Source organism: Fistularia commersonii, chromosome 33 (assembly GCF_037954325.1).
Source record: "Fistularia commersonii isolate RoL2024-O1a breed Wild chromosome 33, RoL_Fcom_v1.0, whole genome shotgun sequence".
Classification (NCBI taxonomy): domain Eukaryota; kingdom Metazoa; phylum Chordata; class Actinopteri; order Syngnathiformes; family Fistulariidae; genus Fistularia; species Fistularia commersonii.
The window spans coordinates 2,446,707-2,464,739 of NC_141316.1; the positions used below are offsets into that span (position 1 = coordinate 2,446,707).

At 41.4% G+C, this 18,033-nt stretch overlaps 1 protein-coding gene across 1 annotated transcript in view; it reads right to left on the reverse strand.

Moving 5' to 3' along the window:
• dnah9 (dynein, axonemal, heavy chain 9) overlaps nt 1-18,033 on the reverse strand; it is a 192,800-nt gene that overhangs the window by 48,735 nt on the left and 126,032 nt on the right. Inside the window, exons 60-66 of the mRNA XM_086140698.1 lie at nt 17,180-17,374; nt 16,172-16,291; nt 13,544-13,732; nt 11,958-12,193; nt 11,754-11,876; nt 9,534-9,738; nt 1,878-2,042 (exon numbers count right to left, since the gene is read on the reverse strand). Coding sequence (XP_085996824.1) covers nt 1,878-2,042; nt 9,534-9,738; nt 11,754-11,876; nt 11,958-12,193; nt 13,544-13,732; nt 16,172-16,291; nt 17,180-17,374 — 1,233 coding nt within the window. The remainder of the gene's footprint in view (nt 1-1,877; nt 2,043-9,533; nt 9,739-11,753; nt 11,877-11,957; nt 12,194-13,543; nt 13,733-16,171; nt 16,292-17,179; nt 17,375-18,033) is intronic.

An 18,033-nucleotide genomic window follows, 5' to 3' on the forward strand; every position in this document is an offset into this window, starting at 1 on the left:
AAAGTAAGCGCGAGAAGACGATGGAATATGGTGATGATTTGGAGGATATCTTGCAAAGAAATGCTCTTTTGTAGTTTACAGACAGACATTTTGTTGCACTGTTGTCAGCAAATGTAATACTTAAGGCATCTTTCCACTGGTATATTTCAAATGGATAAAATAGAAAGTTGTAACCAAAGGTTCTTTTTTTTTCTTTAAATGCTAGACACTAACAGCTGACTTACTAATCGTTTAAGATGCTCTCCTTATATAATTTGGTATATAAGAGAGATTTAAATACTTTCTCTCCTTTTTCCTTTTTTTTCTCAACACAAAAATATTTTTTGCTAGTTTTACATGACATCAATATACGGAACCCCCCCCCCAAAAAAAACAAAGGACAAACAAAACAACAAAAGAGAATAATAATAAAGAAATATCGACGCTGAACATATTTTAATCCATAAACCTCTGGTAATGTTTATCCCCGAAATAATCACAACAAACATTTTCATTTATATAAATGTGTGTGTGTGTGTGTGTGTTTTTTCGACATATAAGCATTTCATGTTGTTTTATTAATGTATTCACTTTTTTTCATTGTTATAAAATTGTGATAATTGGATTCAATTTTAACAGAAGTTTATAGTGTGGATATTTTTGTTTATTATTTTTTCATCTTTTTAAATGTGACACAAAACTGACTAAAAACTCTTTTGTGTTGGAAAAAGTAAACCGATAATACCAACTAGAATAAATAAATAAATAAATAAAGTTTCCATGGGAATTAACAGCCACCGAATGTACTTCTAATCAGCAGGTCCTGTATGGTTGCGATAAGATCATATTTTAATCTGGGCATGAACAGAAAATCCGAGCAGGCTAATCAAACCCGCAAAAAGCAAGTAATATGAATGATAACATTAATCCATGACAATGATTAAATATATTCCTATCCATTTGCTTCCCTGCCAAGTATAAATAAACCTTGAAAAATATCCAAAAATTCATGATGAAATTTAGTGAATAGGGTTAAGTAGCGGTTCCAACACACTCTTGTTTATTACTACCAAACGAACAGTTTCTGTGTGGCCCAAGATGGGAATCTTAACAATGTGTGAAATATTCACTGGTTGGATTTTCCATCCACCCTGTGTTTTACGCATATTTATGAAGCATAAAATAAAAATGTGACACTTTGAGAAGGCGGGTGGTATTTTAAAAACGAGTCAGTGTGGGAACGACTTTTTCTTTAAATAAGGTCAGCATTTAACTGACATTAATAAAGAGAAGGAAGCTCCAGACAGAGGAGGGACATGCTGAGATTTCATTCTGAGCTGAAGGTGATTTGATGAGATGGAATATTAGAAAGTGAGGGGAAAAAAACACTCCAAGAAAAAAACCTGCTGGCCAGAAAATGTAACTTTAGAGCCTCGGAGTGGCCAACTAACATCCAATCTGCATTCTGACAGCAAAACATCCCTAATTAAGACAGTTTGATACGATCTTTGATTTGGACTGATTTAATGAGGAGATGAAAAAAGTGGCTCGAGCGTCAGATGAACTGGAGACAAAAATGCAGTAGCTGTGGAGGCGGATCAGGGAAAGAGTGTATTTCCCCCTGTACTCTGAGAATTTGGCTAATAGTTACATGGAGTTGACACTGAGATCATATGGAAATACTGCTAAGTGATCAATGTTGATGCTTTGTTGCTAAGAAGCGGTGGAGCTAGCCGCAGAGCCGCTAGAGGTTTATTCTTTAGCTATGTATATCTCGTGATCTAGTTCAAACTTGTGAATGAACCCCCCCCCACCCCACCCACCCCTTAATAGGCCCGATATGTTTGTGAGAGAAAATAAATGTAAGGAAATGTGTCGAAATCAAGCACAAAGACGACCTTATCTTCAATCTCGGCGGCGGTGCGTTTGGTTGTCTCCAGATTTTCCACCAGCTCTGTGTCGCCCAAGAAAGCCCCGGAGGCCGAGGACAGACGGGAGAGCAAGTTGTCTTCCAGCGTCTTGAGGGTGATCTTGAAGCCGTTCTGCTGCTTGGTGAGGTCGGACTGAAAAGCACGAGAAATGGCAGAAAAAAAAAAAAAATAAGACATGGGTCTGAGGTTCTTCTCTGGCCCGATCATCATTATCTGAGACGGTGGCAGACGTTGAAGGTGCGGGTCAATATGAGGACAAGAACACTGAAGGGCACCTCAAAGGCAGAACTAATCAATACGCTCTGTATCGGCTATCCGGCCTGATGAAGGCATCGCTGCGGGCAGGATTAGCCAGCTTCCGGCTGGTTGCCGACATCAAAACTGAGCCGAGCAACCCAACCCTGGTGTGATGAGACAGTCGATTCCAGCAAGAGGGGCAGAGGCTTTGATGGGGAATAACAAACCCGGACTGATCGGGGTTGTTACGAATCCACGCAGAGTATTCACATACACACTCACACAAAGTCATAATGGCTTTTACTCTCACTGTTGTTTGTATACCGTCGGAGCCAATCTACTAACAGAGCATTGACCCGAACCCCCCAAAATGAAGGGAGCCTGACTTTTTCAAAGCCAGGAGTCAGCGGGGTTTCGGAGGATCAAGGTGGGCGAGCAAGGGTTACTGTCTTTATTGCTCCTTCCTGCTTTGTCCTTCATTAGAGTCGGTCACAACCTTTTTTTTTTTTTCTTCTCCCCTGCTTCGTAATGACTCCGCTTTATTGAAGCTTCCCTCAAAAGAAGCCCCCGTGACCTTGGAATCGCCGGCATTGCAGGAGGGTGGGCCGTGCTGAGATTTGACTACTCCGGTGTCATCAGTGACGGGCAGAGGCTGAGGTTTAGAGTGTCGGATCCCAGACGGAACGGAAGTAATAAGTTCCCGGGCTCTGTGTAATCACCGAGGGGGCCGGGAGGTTTCCGGGTCGTCCCCCGGGCGCGGAACCCCCCTCCCGACGAAAAAAGCCATACTTATCTGGACTCGCACAGGGGGAGCAGGTAGTTAAAGCGATCGTGCGGCTTAATTGCTGTCTTTATGGCGCCATTTCCTGTTGCGGCGATGAGAGGTATTTTACACCATTGTTAAAACTAATTGAGTCTCTGCGTTGTTAAATCTTACAACGTCTGAATTTAAGGTTATTACCCAGTCTTTCGATATAGAAAAAAAAAAAGAAGTCCTCCGGCGGAGGTGCGTGGGACCTGAAAAGATGTGATGCGTGGCATTTTAAGGAAAGACCCCGCTGTGTTTGTGAAGTAGAAATAGAAAAATCGTTTTGAACGGTGGACATTTAACCGCGGGGACATTTGGCCGCGTGACTCAGCTGTGACCTTCTACTTGTCCAGACTCATGTGCTCTTGAGGGGGAAATCTATCCACACCATAATATTTCTGAATAGATCTAATAATGAGGCCGTCTTTAGCAATTAACTTCCCTCTGGCACTTGTAATTACCCCTGCTTGGTTTCCAAAAAAAGGCAACAGACCACTGCTAATTGGGATTTTTAGGCTATCTAGAATTTTGGGGGACAAATAAGTGAAACAGAACGCTCTTTTTTAAGGTGATTTAAAGAAGTGGAGGGTTACGGTTTTCATTAACAAGGATAAGAATGACGTCGAAGTGAACACACAAAAAACACACACAAGCGTGCAAACGTGCCCAGAGGGAGGCCCGGAGGAGGTAGTTATTGTGGGAAAAGGTTGTAGCCTGATCCCCACCCTCCAGCCCTCCAGCCCTCCAGCCCTCGGTGCACTCTCCAAAAAGGCAGCTTGACATTTTAAGCTCTTCAGCCCATCTTGGGTTTGGTAAAATGAGAGCTCTTTCACGCCGTAGTCATATTACGGCTCGGCGGCGACGTTAAACCTCATTAAAAGCTATAATGTCGCCCAGTCACTCAAGTAATATAAGCAGGTAGGGCTAATTTACCGCGTGCTGTCGGTCCGAGGGATTCTAATCAGACAGGCTTGTTTACCGATGACAAAGACCCATTCGGCGGATCCCTCTGCGGGCTATGTTTTCGTATCGAGGTTACCCCCCTGCGCACAGACCCCTCACCTCCAGCACCACCCAACCACCACTAGCAGTGGCACACTCAACTTTCTGTGTTAATTAAAATGATAAGTGAGTTCCAGATCTTGTTTTTTTTTTCTTTTTTTTTTGCCTCACCCTCCCATCTCAGTGAAATGCTAATTAAACAAGCTTCATTAAATCACATCTCACTTATTCTCCATTGGATTTTGCTGAGGGGACATAAGGCTCAACCCCCTCCCCAACCCCCATACCCCACACACACCCTTCCAAACACACACACACACACATACATATAACAGTTAATATTAGAAATGAGCCTCAAACGCAAATAGGTACTCCTCCGGAAGAGTCAAAATGCAAATAGAAAATAGCGAGTGAGCGAGGTTCCCATGTTAACTTCTGCCCTGATCTGAGATGCATTCGCCAACAGTTAGATGGCAAAAGATGAGCCGCCACGTTCAAGGAACGGCGAAAGTGTTTTCGACGTGGTATCTAATTGCCGCGGTGCAGTAGCTCCGCCGGGCCGGCGCGTTTCAAACAGCTGACACGAAATGAGCCGATCGTCGAAAAGATGGGTGTGAGGCATCATTAGGCGCCGCCGCTTTGATCGAGTGGATTTTTACTTAATTACTAACGTTTACATCCACAGTGCCGAAGGGGGAAAAAAAAAAAAACCTAACTTTGTGCAGCTCATTACTCCTCAAAAAGTTGACCGGCGTTCCAGCCGGTGACATTCGTCGTGACGAACTGAGCGGAACAACATCCCTCGCAGTCAAGGGGGCTGCACAACAAAGACAGTCATTTACATCAGAAAGGGAAATACATCTTTGAGCGTCGCCTTTGATTATTTCCGAGGTGGACGTGAGTATATGAAAATAAAACATGAAAACAACAGAAAAAAAAAGGAAAAATAAAATTCCTGTGAGTCACAGTGACAAAATGGTATGGTTGTGGGGCTTCTGAACTTTTTACACCAGCCTTAAGGGATGAGACAGTCGAATAATTTGTGACACTAAAAGTCCTCCAATAGTTCCCCCAAAAAAAAGAAAATGAGATCGTCTGATAAAGCCAGTGGTGTTAGTCGATATGTAGTCAGAGATTTGGATACATCTGACAGAAAGTGTTGTTTTTGAGATGGAAGAAATTTTTATCTAAAGGCTAGGGGCTAAATGTCTTGAAAGTGCTTTCTGAGACACCGCGGGGCGATGTGTAAAACACATGAAGCGAGACGTGAAAAAGGAAAAGGCACCAAAAAAAGAATTCAGAAATGAGAAGTCATTAGGATCTCTGATGCTCCCGCTGCGATTTGGGGTGTCAGATCACAATGCTAATTTCTGTTCAAGGGGGAGAATAAGATAGTTAGAAGTTTTTTTCCACTTCAAACGCGCTCTTTTCTCTGGCGGGAACAAGTTTGCTGATTGTTCCCCTCGTAATTGTTGCATAATCCTACTGGCAGACGAAAAAAGGCCAACAGACATAAATCAAAGCATACAGAGGGACGCCTATACAAATTAGTCAGAGATTTTAAAAAAAAAAGTTTTTTCTCCATCCATCATCGAGTCATTTCGATCAAACTTGATTACCTCTATCAATTTTGGTACCATGGTGGATCACAAAATGGTTGCATGTAAAATTTTCCTGAATTTTCTTACCAGTCATAATCTCTCAGGAACTTTTCCTCAGACTACTATTTCAAAGTCAGGAACAACTCCCATTGAGGTTTGGGTGGAAACTGATGGAAGGGTTCTACTGGCCAACACTGAGGCCCAAGGCCTCTCCTTTCTATGATTTAAACCAGAATTACTGTAATAAACCCAACTGCGGATGATCACAGAAACTAATATATATATTTAGCTTTAGTCAGTCGTTTCTTTCTACGTATCTGAAGTAGAGACAGGTTGGTAGGTTTATTTATTTCATTTAGTTTATTATTTATTCACTCATTTATTATCTTTACCGCATATCTTGCATCAGTGTTGGGGTGCCAGTGCCTATTTGTTACTTCCCTTGTTATATACAATGATATATTTTCAAAACAATTATCATGCAGCGGGTAAGCTGGCGATTAGTATGACTCTTTCATTCATAAGGCACTCATTGGGCAGTTTTTGGACTCTAGGAAGAAACTGGACATGCAGAAAAGGGCCAGTTGGAATGGGACCAAGGACCTTCTTGCTGTGTGGCGTTAGCACTAACCAGTGTGCTACAACCTAGTTCACTGTAGTTTATGAAACTTTAGATAAGTTGGTCTCCCACAAAATCCCAGTGATCTACAAACAGTCTGACCGAAATGACAACATCATTATGCCCCTGCTAATTTTGATACAATTTACCTATTAATAGTCTTTAATAAGCAGAAATCAATCAATGTCAGAAAGACCTTGGAAAGACAAAGGCAATAAGCTGATAAAAATTCTACTGGGGGAGATCAAGCCAACATAAAATCAATGTCAAGGGTCTGTAAAATACCATACTGATAGTGTCTAGCCGGGGATGGATAAGATTATCAATATTACTATTTATTTATTTTTTATATATAAAACTTTAATATCTCAAGTTTCATATCAGACAGCATATACTGTTACTGCAGTATCAGGTCAATATCAGCGATTGGAGCTGGTTGACCAACACGCTGGTTCACCTCTGACTTCAGTATCTTTATAACAAAGCAGATCAGATTTAAAACCTTTGTTTAGCCTGGGGTCGGAATTCAACTTAAAGACTTAAAGAGATGAAAGCGAGCCAAATTGGAAAAATTTGAAGAAAGTCTGGAGGAAGTTTGCAAAAGGAGTAATACACCCAATGCTACATGGAAGCTGCAGACCATGAGTCACCGGACTGCAAAGTATTGGTTTATTACACTCATCGGCTTCAAAAGTCCTCTACTGACAGCCTCTCAGATCAGAGGCCAAACACACGCTTCGCTGAGTTTCGGCGGGCGGCACACATCTCCGCTGGTAAGAAGATTTTCACAGACGACTGGACGTAAAGAGAATCAGCCAAGGTTCGGCTCATTTGGGCCGAAAAGAAGGCCGGGCGTGGACTTCACAACACAAAGTCTCAAGTTCAAATTGCAGATGTTTGCTTCGAGGCGCCGTCTCCATGCGAGGCACGGAAAGGGAACAATGGACGTCTGGTACCTGCTTTGCCAAGTGGGCAAGGATTGTTAGTGAGATGAGGTGTGTGTGTGTGTGTGTGTGTGTGTGTGAGGTGGGGGGGTGATTAGTATGAGACAATGCAAGAAAAAGTTCTGAGCCGCAACCAATTACAGCACATCAACCACTTGAAAGAGTCCAGTACTTCTGAATTATACCCCTCTCTTTGTTGGTCACTTAAATGTTATTACACTTTTCAATGACTTTCTGTTGTTGTGAAATTTGGGGAAATGGTAAATAATGGCCCTTTTTTGGGCAAAGTAAAATAACGATAGTATTAATAATCTGCCAGGTGAACTTACAGAAGAAAGCAGACTTCTGGTGTGCATTTAAAATGAAATGTTTTGTATCATTATTTATGTAGGTCTGCAATATTGTGCAGATACTTAGATCAGCAAATTCTGATGAAAGCAATTGTTTGGTCCAGTTTAAACACATCCTTTCTATTCTTGGAGGAGGAAATGGGAATTATATGTATATATTTATAAATGTATATATATATCGAGAGAGAGAACAAAATAGCGTCGAAGGCTATAATTGGCCGCTTGCTGCTAGCATAGACAATTGTTTACGAAGGCACAGCCATGAAAGAACTTTAAAATACATGGTCAATCAGCATCCCATCCCAACATTTGGTTACTCCAAACCAGGAGGCAGCAGTTTGACAACCAGGGTACAGTAGCTGACATTGTAGCTGTTGGTGCTACATAGCCTCACCAACCAACTTAACCGCTCGAATATTTTACTCAAGATTATACAACCAAAATACCTTGTTATCTTCGGGCAAACATTGTGATTTGGTCCAAAACACAACAAATGAATTTTGACGCACAATTTTTGCCAAGAGCCAGAATAACGTCAAAGCACAGTCTTTTTTGCAGGTTTTTTTTTTTTTTTTTTTTCAACAAAAAAGAACAGGGTCTATCTATAAATGCCGTTCAAGGTCTGCAGTCGTAAAAAAAAACAGCTGTCTTCACATCAGCGGCAACCTGCTACTCGTATCACAATAGACACGGACTGGCCTGCTAGTCAGAGTGAATTTATTGCCATCTTCAGACTGACACTGCTCCCATTCTATTCCAGCCCCTATCTCCAAACAGCCTGACACCGCCATTATGCTTTGTTTGCAGTTTGTGTCATGAGGCCTGACCAGAATTGGCCATCTTAATTTAGTGGGGTGGAGTAAGTTGCCCATCTTAACTCAACAACCTGACTGAAGTACAAACCCTATGTTTATAAATATACCGTCGTTTCCAGACTATTAGCCTCGTCACATCAGACTGATGAAATTACACAGACACAGCAGAACATACGTGTACAGTTTACACAAGAGACATTGAGAGCGACAACAAAAGAGAGACTGAGGAAGTGTGTAACAGAGGAATTCTGAGGTTGTGTTAATACTGACGCTCAAGAAGACGACTCAGTGGTTTTAGTGGACAGTATAAAGATGAATTTAGCAGTCAATGACCTAGCCTTGGTAGGCTATTATATTTTTCTATTCTTTTAACCAGTCGTGTTTATAGTATAGATTTATAGTACATATTTAATTAAAAGTTAAAAAAAATCTATATCTTTCCGTGGAAATTTCTGATGCTACGAATGGACACTTGTGGCTTATAGATAAGTGAGGCATATATATGTTTTCAAATTAATGGGTGCAGCTTATATTCATGTGCACTGAATAATCTCAAAATGATGGTATATATTTGTTTTATTCAGAGTTAACAGTCGCATTATTAAAGGTAATTTAAATGTATTCCATTATTCAATAAATAATGCCGCTGCAGTAGATCCTGATACACAACATTATGATCTTTGGTCGTTCCAATAGGATATGCAATCGCTTATCAATTAATCATATTAAAAGTGTATATAAACCCTTACACACGCCGACAAACAAAGTCTCGGTCTCCCGAAGAAGCCAAATAAATTATCTTTGCAATTATCTGACATCCGCTTAGTTTGCTGTTAATCAAAGGCGAATGGATTATTCTGGAATCAAAGAAACCGGACCCGCTGCCTCTTGTGATGATTAAAGGGAGTGTTTTCTCGCTGGTGTGTAGTGTTAAAGGCGGATAATGATGAACTCCGCCAACTGTTTCTTTTAATTACACCTGAACAGAGGGGATGTTGGAAGGGGAAGTCAGTCTCCCGCTGAACGGTCGTTTTTTTTTTTTTTTTTTTTTCCGGTAAGAGCGCCTGATGCCCGTGACAGATCCTGCTTTCATGTCTGCTCTACTTTACGATTACACTCATGTGACATTCCAGATAAAAAAAATTTAAAAAAAAAAACAACGGAAAAAAAAAGATCTGTCAGAAACTCCTCTTTGTAGTGTATCAACACCATCAGATTGCCTGATGAGGTCTTTCTGCCCGACTCACCTTCAGCTCCTCCAGATCCGGTCTTTCCATGCTGACTACGGCAGCCAGCAGCTGGTCCTCCAGCCCGTCCCTGGTCACGGTGAAATTTATCAGAGTGCACTGGGCCTGCAGCTCGGGCTGGTAATGAGGGCTCGCTAGCTTGGTGTGCAGGATGAGGCGGAAACCGGGGTTATACTCGCACTCCTTGTCGCCCATCTTCACGTACCTGTTGTTGTAAAAAAGAAAAGCGTACACAAGCGTTGGTAGGTGTGACTCTTATTTAATCATTTGCTAAAAATAAATATATTAATAGATAAATTGCCCTGTGATCAACTGATGACCACTCCGGGGCGAACCCACTCTCTCTCGACCCAGTGACAGCTGGGATAGGCTCCAGCCCCTGACTGCGACCCTGGCTGCAGGAGAAGCAGTGTAGATAATGAATACATGAATGAATGAATAAATGAATAAGAAAGAAAAAATAAAACATCTTGCGGCCGTTTAAAGCCGTCTGAGTTACTTTGACTCCAACTAATCCAAGGTAAATCAAATGCAGCGAATGTTTCACGATATAAAAAATAGATAAATGAATAAACAAAATCAAAATTATATAAAAAACAAATCTAATAATAATAATGAAAATAATAAAAAAAATAAAAATAAAATGTATAACTATATATAGCTGCCATTTAAACGCAGATTTTATGGCGGATAAAGAAATATCAATTAATGTCTGCTGGCATGAAATCAGTAAAATAAAATGAATAAGTACTAGTCAAATGAATGATATAAGTGCTAGTATAAGAGCTGATCAAAATGATTTATCTTCATTGCCAGTCGGACTGTAAGGTGTGACATTAAATGCAGCCACTGGAATCGGAAAGTGAGAACAGCTGAGAGTGTTTCATTGCTTGTAAATCGAAATCCCAAACCTGCATTTGAATGTCTGTCCCCGTGATGTGGATATTTAGACTATACCTGCAATATCTGTCTATCACTCTGACATCTAAGTGAGATAATTGAGGGCTTGTTTTTTTTAATACATTTTGCTGATGTCAATTACATACTTGAAAGCTAAATAACTAAATAACAGCAACTTTATCACTAATAGAGTACTGGTGAGGTTCTTGGAACGTGTTCATTAATGAAAGAAAAAAAAAATCACATATGTGAGTCATCTCTCCTTACCTTTCTCTTAAATTCAATTTCAGGTTTTAATGTGGGTGAATAATTTTTTTTTTCATTTATTCATTACTATATTTTTAATGGTTCCACAGGGCAGTTCCAAGCAAGCGTCACTCAAACCGAAGTGAATTCGTGAACAAGCAGGCTTACATTTGGTTCCATATTACCTCTCACAAGGATGATGTCTTGTTCTCCTCGCTTTGGAAAACGTAGCGATAGATTAGTGTCGCCTTAATTAAAACTGATTTATTAAAGGTTTCATTAGTAGAGTGAGGACGGACGTGTTCACTGTATGTATTTAATAACTGTTACAGGTTGTGTTAATTGACTTTCCTCTCCTTTAATATATCATAAAAATATGGAAAGAGAGACGGTACACGGACTCACACGGGTCACTGACAGCCAATACTGGGAATCTCCAGATCAAGAGATCGGTTAAAAAGGCACCCTTTTACATCATGGTGATGCAGAGACTACCTTTTATGCTATTATATACAGGTTATTTTGACATCTTGAGACAATAAACCTTTATCCAGACGCTCGCCTCAAATTGACCGACCATAACTTATCAACTGTAAAGATTGCACCTTTAAACATTTATAAAGTAACCTGTTGAATAACTTACTGCAAAAGAGATACAGTCATTGTGAAGTACCTGTACCCGATTTCTTACTCACTTAAATAGTCATGCTATCGCATGATGCAATCATATTTGTCATTTACATGAAAAGTTAGCGCTGTGAACTATATTTGAGAATTCTCCAATCTCTGCAGTTGAAGCATTTTAAAACTTTTTTGAAAGTCCTTCCATCAAGGATTGCTGCGGATAATCGAGGGGCTGGGCTCTTCATCGAGGACGCAGTCGGTTAATTGAAAATAAAAGCGCAAGGTTCCAGCCATTTTTTGGAGCATTGATTGTAAAATAAATAAATAAAATGAAATTACATGTGTACAATTAAGACCGCACCAAGGCTATAACTGTACAAAAACCAAGCTTTCATTGAATGGGGTTTTGTAACAGGACACATTTCAAGTACATATACAGTTGCTCCTTACCTCCCCTTCTTTATGGTTTCTCTCCCCAGCAGAGGTCCAAGGACAGGATCCAAGGTTTCCTCCAGATTCTCGATCAAGATCACGTTACCTTCAGCTAGCGCTCTCTCGATGGCGTCCAGGTAGCTTTTGTCAGAAAAACAGCTCTGTTAGAAGCTTTGCAAAAAAAAAAAAAAAACATCCTCGTTCCACCGGGAGGCTGCTCACCCTCTCTGTCCAATGCGGATTACACGTAGACCATCCCCGTATTTATTCTTGATCCACTTGATGCCCTGCAGCTGGGGGTCGACCATCAGGGGCCAGCGCTGGCAGGAAGTGAGGATGGTGGCATTCTCAGTGGACATCCTGTCAGCCGGCAGTCCTTCATTCTGCCATGCGGCTATGTCGGCGTCGTCTGTGAGCATGGTGAGTGGGTCCAGGTCTGGGGTCACTGGGATCGGAACCTTACAGAATATCAGCGGGAAGAAATGACTTTTGACTTTTGTGCTGTGTGTTTCTAAACGTTTACAAGTAATATGAAGTGTCCTAAGACAACAGCAGAAAATGAGACGCAAGGATGTGTCGTCCACTTCAGTTTCCGACCTCTTCCTCCGTGAAGCCATCTTCCAATGTGGATCCAGGGTGAGGAAACTCTTTCTTTTATTGAATAGGCTTAAAACATTTAACTTAACTTATAGTTAAAACATTGCTTTAGGTTACATATGCCAGAGGCTTAGTCTGCTGAGGGAAATCCCATGATGCACTTCTCTCATTCATATGTCCTTTCATCAATGCATGGCTGTAACCGCATATGGTCTCCCAAGTCCGTGGGAGTGGCTTGATCTTCTGCAGAATCCTGCCATGTGCTGTTATATTTTTTATGATTGTATCATGTCAGCTAGAAGCCCTGACTCCCTCCACCGCCTATCTTAGTCACACACAGCTTTCCATCTCTTTGTCCCTCTCTCTCACTCTCTCTCCTCCTTCCCCGATCGGTCGAAACAGAAGGCCCCCTGCGCTGAGCTACGATCCGTCCAATGTTTCTGCAAGGGGCAGTGTTTTCTCACCACTGTCACGAAATGCCTGCCAAGGGAGGAATGTTGGGTTTCTGTCAATCATTTTAAAGATCCAAACCTGCTTTACAGAGACAACTGTGTTATGATTTGGCGCCTTATAAATAAAATCTGCTGAGAACCCAACAGGAAAATTATGACTAACTGCGGCAGACTGAAATTCTCTATTAAATCAGTTGTTGATATGTGATATTCATTACATTAAATTACTTGTATATGTTATTGCATATAGGTGTCCGGTAACTGCATGAAAGATATGCTTATTGTCATGGATTTTGTGAACTATGATGTGTCAAAGCATTATTGGCCGGTGAGCGGGGAGGTGAAACAAGAGATACGTTCTTGTTGAAATCTTCTTGTCTTGGCAAGTGGATTTTAATTTCTTCACTTTAAGACGTTTCACCCCTCATCCGTGAGGCTTCTTCACTTCTAGATAGATACATCCTAAATTCAGTCGGAAGCCCCTGCTGCCCATTTCATTTCTACAATAATTGAAGGGTGACGAGGGGTTGTGATGATGAAGGCTCCCAAAAATGTTTACCAGAGTCTGTAAAAAAATTTGATACCTCCAGACCAAACACTACTTTGTTATTGTTGTTGTTGCATGAATATAAATAAATGTACATTAGCTGGCTGCATTTCACAGGTGTCGCCAGTCCTTTTCCCAATGGATTAACGTATTTAACAGACTGGCTCGGGGCCAGACGCTCCCGGAAGTCTGTAAAACGGCGGCCCGCCCACCGTCAGCTGATGGAGATAGGGCTTCCAGCTGCCGTCCATGAGTTGCAGCCTATAGGGCTTGGTGAAGTAGCCGAGGTAGGAGATGAAGGCGGTTATAAGGAGCACGTCCCCACACAGCGTTCGCTCCTGCTTCTTGAAGCTGCCGATGGCCTCCGCCCAGCGCACGTTCTCCGACGCCAGGCCTCCCACCTGCAACCCAAAGAGTAACTTACAACCCCTACGGGCGTTCCTCAAGGACAAAAATCTAAATTCATCCACGGCTGCCGTCATTGTGATCATTGAAAAAAAAAAAAAAAACATTCTGAATGCCTCCTCATGCTCCCGGTTCCATTTTTATTAGTTTTTTTGATACCCTTTATCAGCTCTCTGCTCATGTAGCAACACCTTTACTCTTTACTGCAGCATTGGTGCAATTTCCCCCCGCGGGATCAATAAAGTTCACCTTAATATCCGATCTCTTTGCGACTTTAGAGGCTGTGTGTTTGCTTCAGACAGCGACTTGCCAGCAAACATCACGGGGGGGTCAAGGGGGAGGGGGGGGGACTCCACCGCCTGCATTTGCATGGATATACGGGAGTGACTGGCAGGCGAGCGCAACCTCTCACCCTCCGGTCGCTCCAGTCAGGACCTTTGAAATCTTCCTCTGAATAATTTAGATTATCATACTAACAGCGTCAACAATCATCGGTTTGTTTTGCAGCTGTCAGCAGAGGATTTACATGTTTGCATATGTGCGTATGCGCACCTGAACATACGGATTTGCATTTGCGAGGCATCGTTACGGCACGGAGAGAGCTGTTTTCGTGCTTTGTGGCTGAATCACATTTGTTCTTTTGGAAAACAGAAGATGGAATATTTATCTATCTATATTTTCTCTCATCTCTCTCTATCTACATAAATTATTGGAAGCTGGAGTGACAGATTTACCAAAATGGAAAAATAAACTAAAAATGCAACCTGGTCATCCACCTGGCAGCTCTGTTTTGTTTCTTTTTGTTTTTAGCTCTGCAGATACTAAATGTGCCACGATGCTCAGATTGCCAACTGTGACTGTTTACACGGCGGCGCTCATTAGGTTGCAGCGCTCGTTTTCGCGCGTTTTGTGGGTGAAAAGCGGTTGCCTGTCGCAACACCGGGCCTGGTGAGAGTGGAGTCAAACAGCGACACTGCAGATGGACAGCTAAATAATGAGCTGAAACTCTTTAAGCTATGAGGAGCTGCAGACTTGCTGATAATTCTCTGGAAGTTTCCTCTCTACAAGTAATGCCGAACACAAGCTTGACATCTGGGGCGGCTGGAGTGGATGCTAATTATCTGGCAAAATGTTGGCAATTCTTTTCTAATTTATTTCTTTTTAGTTCTTATTTTTCTTCTTTTCATCCCAGAAAATTCACTCAACTTCTCGTTTGGGGTTACATACTTTAGCCAAAATATGGCCATTGTATTGTGAACAGTTGCATTTTTTCCTTTACTTTTTTTAATTAGAGCTGTATTATTCCTGTTCTGATTTCTGGCATTGTACAAATCTGATCATCGTTTGAGCAACTTGCTCATTCAAACATAATAGAATGTAATGTATTGCACAGCCATACATTGTAGATGATGTGCATCAGTAACATTCAGTATCATGGTATTAATTGCAAGGACTTACTTTTCTGAAAAACAAGGAACAACGCTATTTTCAGTGCTTGAGACTATGAGGTTGTCAGAACAGTGGAACAGTGAACAGAGAGAAGAAAAAAAAAAGACTTGTGATACAAGTTTTGTGAACTGGATTTGTAAGATAATGAATACAGTAACTCTTTTTTTTCCCAACAAAGTACGTTATGTTACAATATATTGCTTTTTAAATTTTTTTTAAATTAACTTTTTTAGTTTATGAATTTACTATTTGCTATTTTTTTATTGATTTATTATTTACTTTCCATATATTTTTGGGAGGTTGCACACTTCTAACCCAAAAAAAGTCAATGAATTAAGGACATACCTAACATATAGATATATGTAATACATATAATCAATATACAATACATATATGTATGTATAAATGATAAGATAGTTCCTTCTCGTCTCTGTGCACAATCCAGAGTGATTTCTTTAAGACATAATTAGAGACACAGTCAACATGTTATCAAATTAAATCTGCATGCTTATAGATTTCATCAACATCAGCATCAAAAAAATCACCTCTGCACATTTGCATTTATCTAATGCAGGATACTGTGCTACTATGCTATGGTAACTAAATAGCATCTAGCACCCGGCTTCAGCACGGCAATTATTATTTGTTGTTTTCATCCCAAAAAAGGGATTGTGGGTAAAGTCAGCGCGATCCGTGTCACGAAAAGCCATGGTGAAGAATCTGCTGATTATGTGAGATGAGAATTTTTTTCTTCCACACCGATTAATCGAGTTTTCTTTTCAAAGATCGGACAACCTGATAACGGTGGAGTCAATCTTTTCAAAGTTCCAGCTAATACTAGCGGGGAGGACAGGCGGTATTTTAATTTTGCATCCCTATTATTTGCATTTAAACTGAGTAATGAATAGGAGGTTTCTGGAGCGCAAGCGTGTGTATGTGTGCGTGTTTATTGTTGGTTCCTGCAAACCCGCCGGTGCCCTCCTCACCAAGCGGTTGGCCAGGGAAATGGTGTGCGCAGTTGATTCCGCTTCCTGTTGGCACTTCAGCTTGTCTGCAGTGGCTTTCTCAAACTTGTTGGTAAGTTTGGCCAGGTTCTCGTTCAGGTGCTAACAGGGGACATGCAGACACAGACAGACGGGGACACGGACACACACGAAGAAATTGGCACCGGTTAAAAAGATGACACGGTCATACAGAGAAGATATCGCTGACGTCTGTGGATGGAGGGAAAAGAGGGGAAAAAAACTTTGTTGGGTATAACTTATCATTCCGTGCGCTATGGATTTATTTGGCATATGGAAGCAATTAGCACAAGGACAAACAGGATTAATCGGCGGAGGCGCACAGGTTCAGTAGATTAGTTTGAGGATTGCTAATTCCCTCTTGGCTCCGGAGCCGCTCTCCGCTCAAGCGATCTGACTGAGGGCTGAAAAATGACGGAGAGAAGTCATGCTGGATCTTATTAGCAGTCATCGCTCTGCACTCAGCAGGGTTTGATGTAAGCAGCCGCCGCGGCAGCATCCCGAGCACCGCGCTCTGCTGGGGCTTGTTGGGGCTCTGATGTGCTGGATGTCAAACGCCACTGAGAAACAATTATTTACAGCTGCTTTTTCAATCTGGTTTTTTTAGGCTGATGGATTTAGTTTTGATTAATGAGCAGTAAAAGCCTCTAATAGCACTTATGCCAGCTTTGTATTGATGGAGCGCTGGTACTGTATCATTATTGGCACCGCTCATGATTCAACCGTCACTCAGGCCTTGATGAAATAATCATCTCCTACATTTTTGCTTCGCTTGTTTTCTTTTTCTTTTTGATGTTTGATATCACTGCCATCAAATCAAAACAAATTCCTATTGGATTCCGTCTGCTCGGGGGTTAGATGACGACTCCATCACGCAAACTCCCGCCCACCGTCTGAACTCTTCCAAAGTCAGCCCCTATGGCTTCTCGAAAAGCTCCCGAATAATCTCTAAGAATCGTCCCCTCGTCTTACGTGGATCTTGCTTTTGATTGCGGTGAGCTTCTCCTGGGCCGCAGCCAGATCAGCGTTGGCCTCGCTCAGGGCCTGTCGCTTGGGCTCCACCTCGCAGAATACCTGGTAGAACTTCACAATGTTTAAAACCCAGGAGCACAGGCCCGCTGCAGCGTATGACTTGGAGGCCACCAGCTCTGGCTTGAACTCCGGATCCTGAGGCAGTAAGGAGTACAAAATCCCAACATCTCTTTAAAAAGTGTCCAAAAACAATCAGAACTCTGATTATACAGTATAAAGCCTGATTGGATTACAGTATATACTTGCCAATCACAAGTTATATTAGGGAAACTGTAAAATAAAGACAATTATAATTAAAATTATGAAAATAATTCACAATAAAGCAGCTATCATACTTTGTCTGTTCGAGAAAATAAGTGTAAGCTGTCCTAGCTGCTTTGCGTTGAGATGTGGAAGATGCTAACATTTGCCCAAGGCTGCTTTCTAAAAGCAATTTGTCAGTACTGAGACGTAGTGTCGGCAATATGTGAAACTGTGAGGTGCAGGCAGAGATGGTATTCCGACAGGCTGTATCTCATGTAAAATCAAAATCTGGAATGAGAGACGCTGCAGTGCTATTCATTGAGAAAAAAAAATAAAATATATATATATATATATATATATATATATATATATATACATATATATCCCATCATTAATAGGAATCAAGCGTCTTGCTTAATTATGGCACTTATAAATGAACAGCTAGCGCCAACCTAAGGTTAAGTTGCTAGCAGTTGCTAAGTGCCTAGCATGGGAGTTCCATTAAGTGTCAGTGAACAAATATGGACAAGTGGAGAATCTTGAAATGCCAT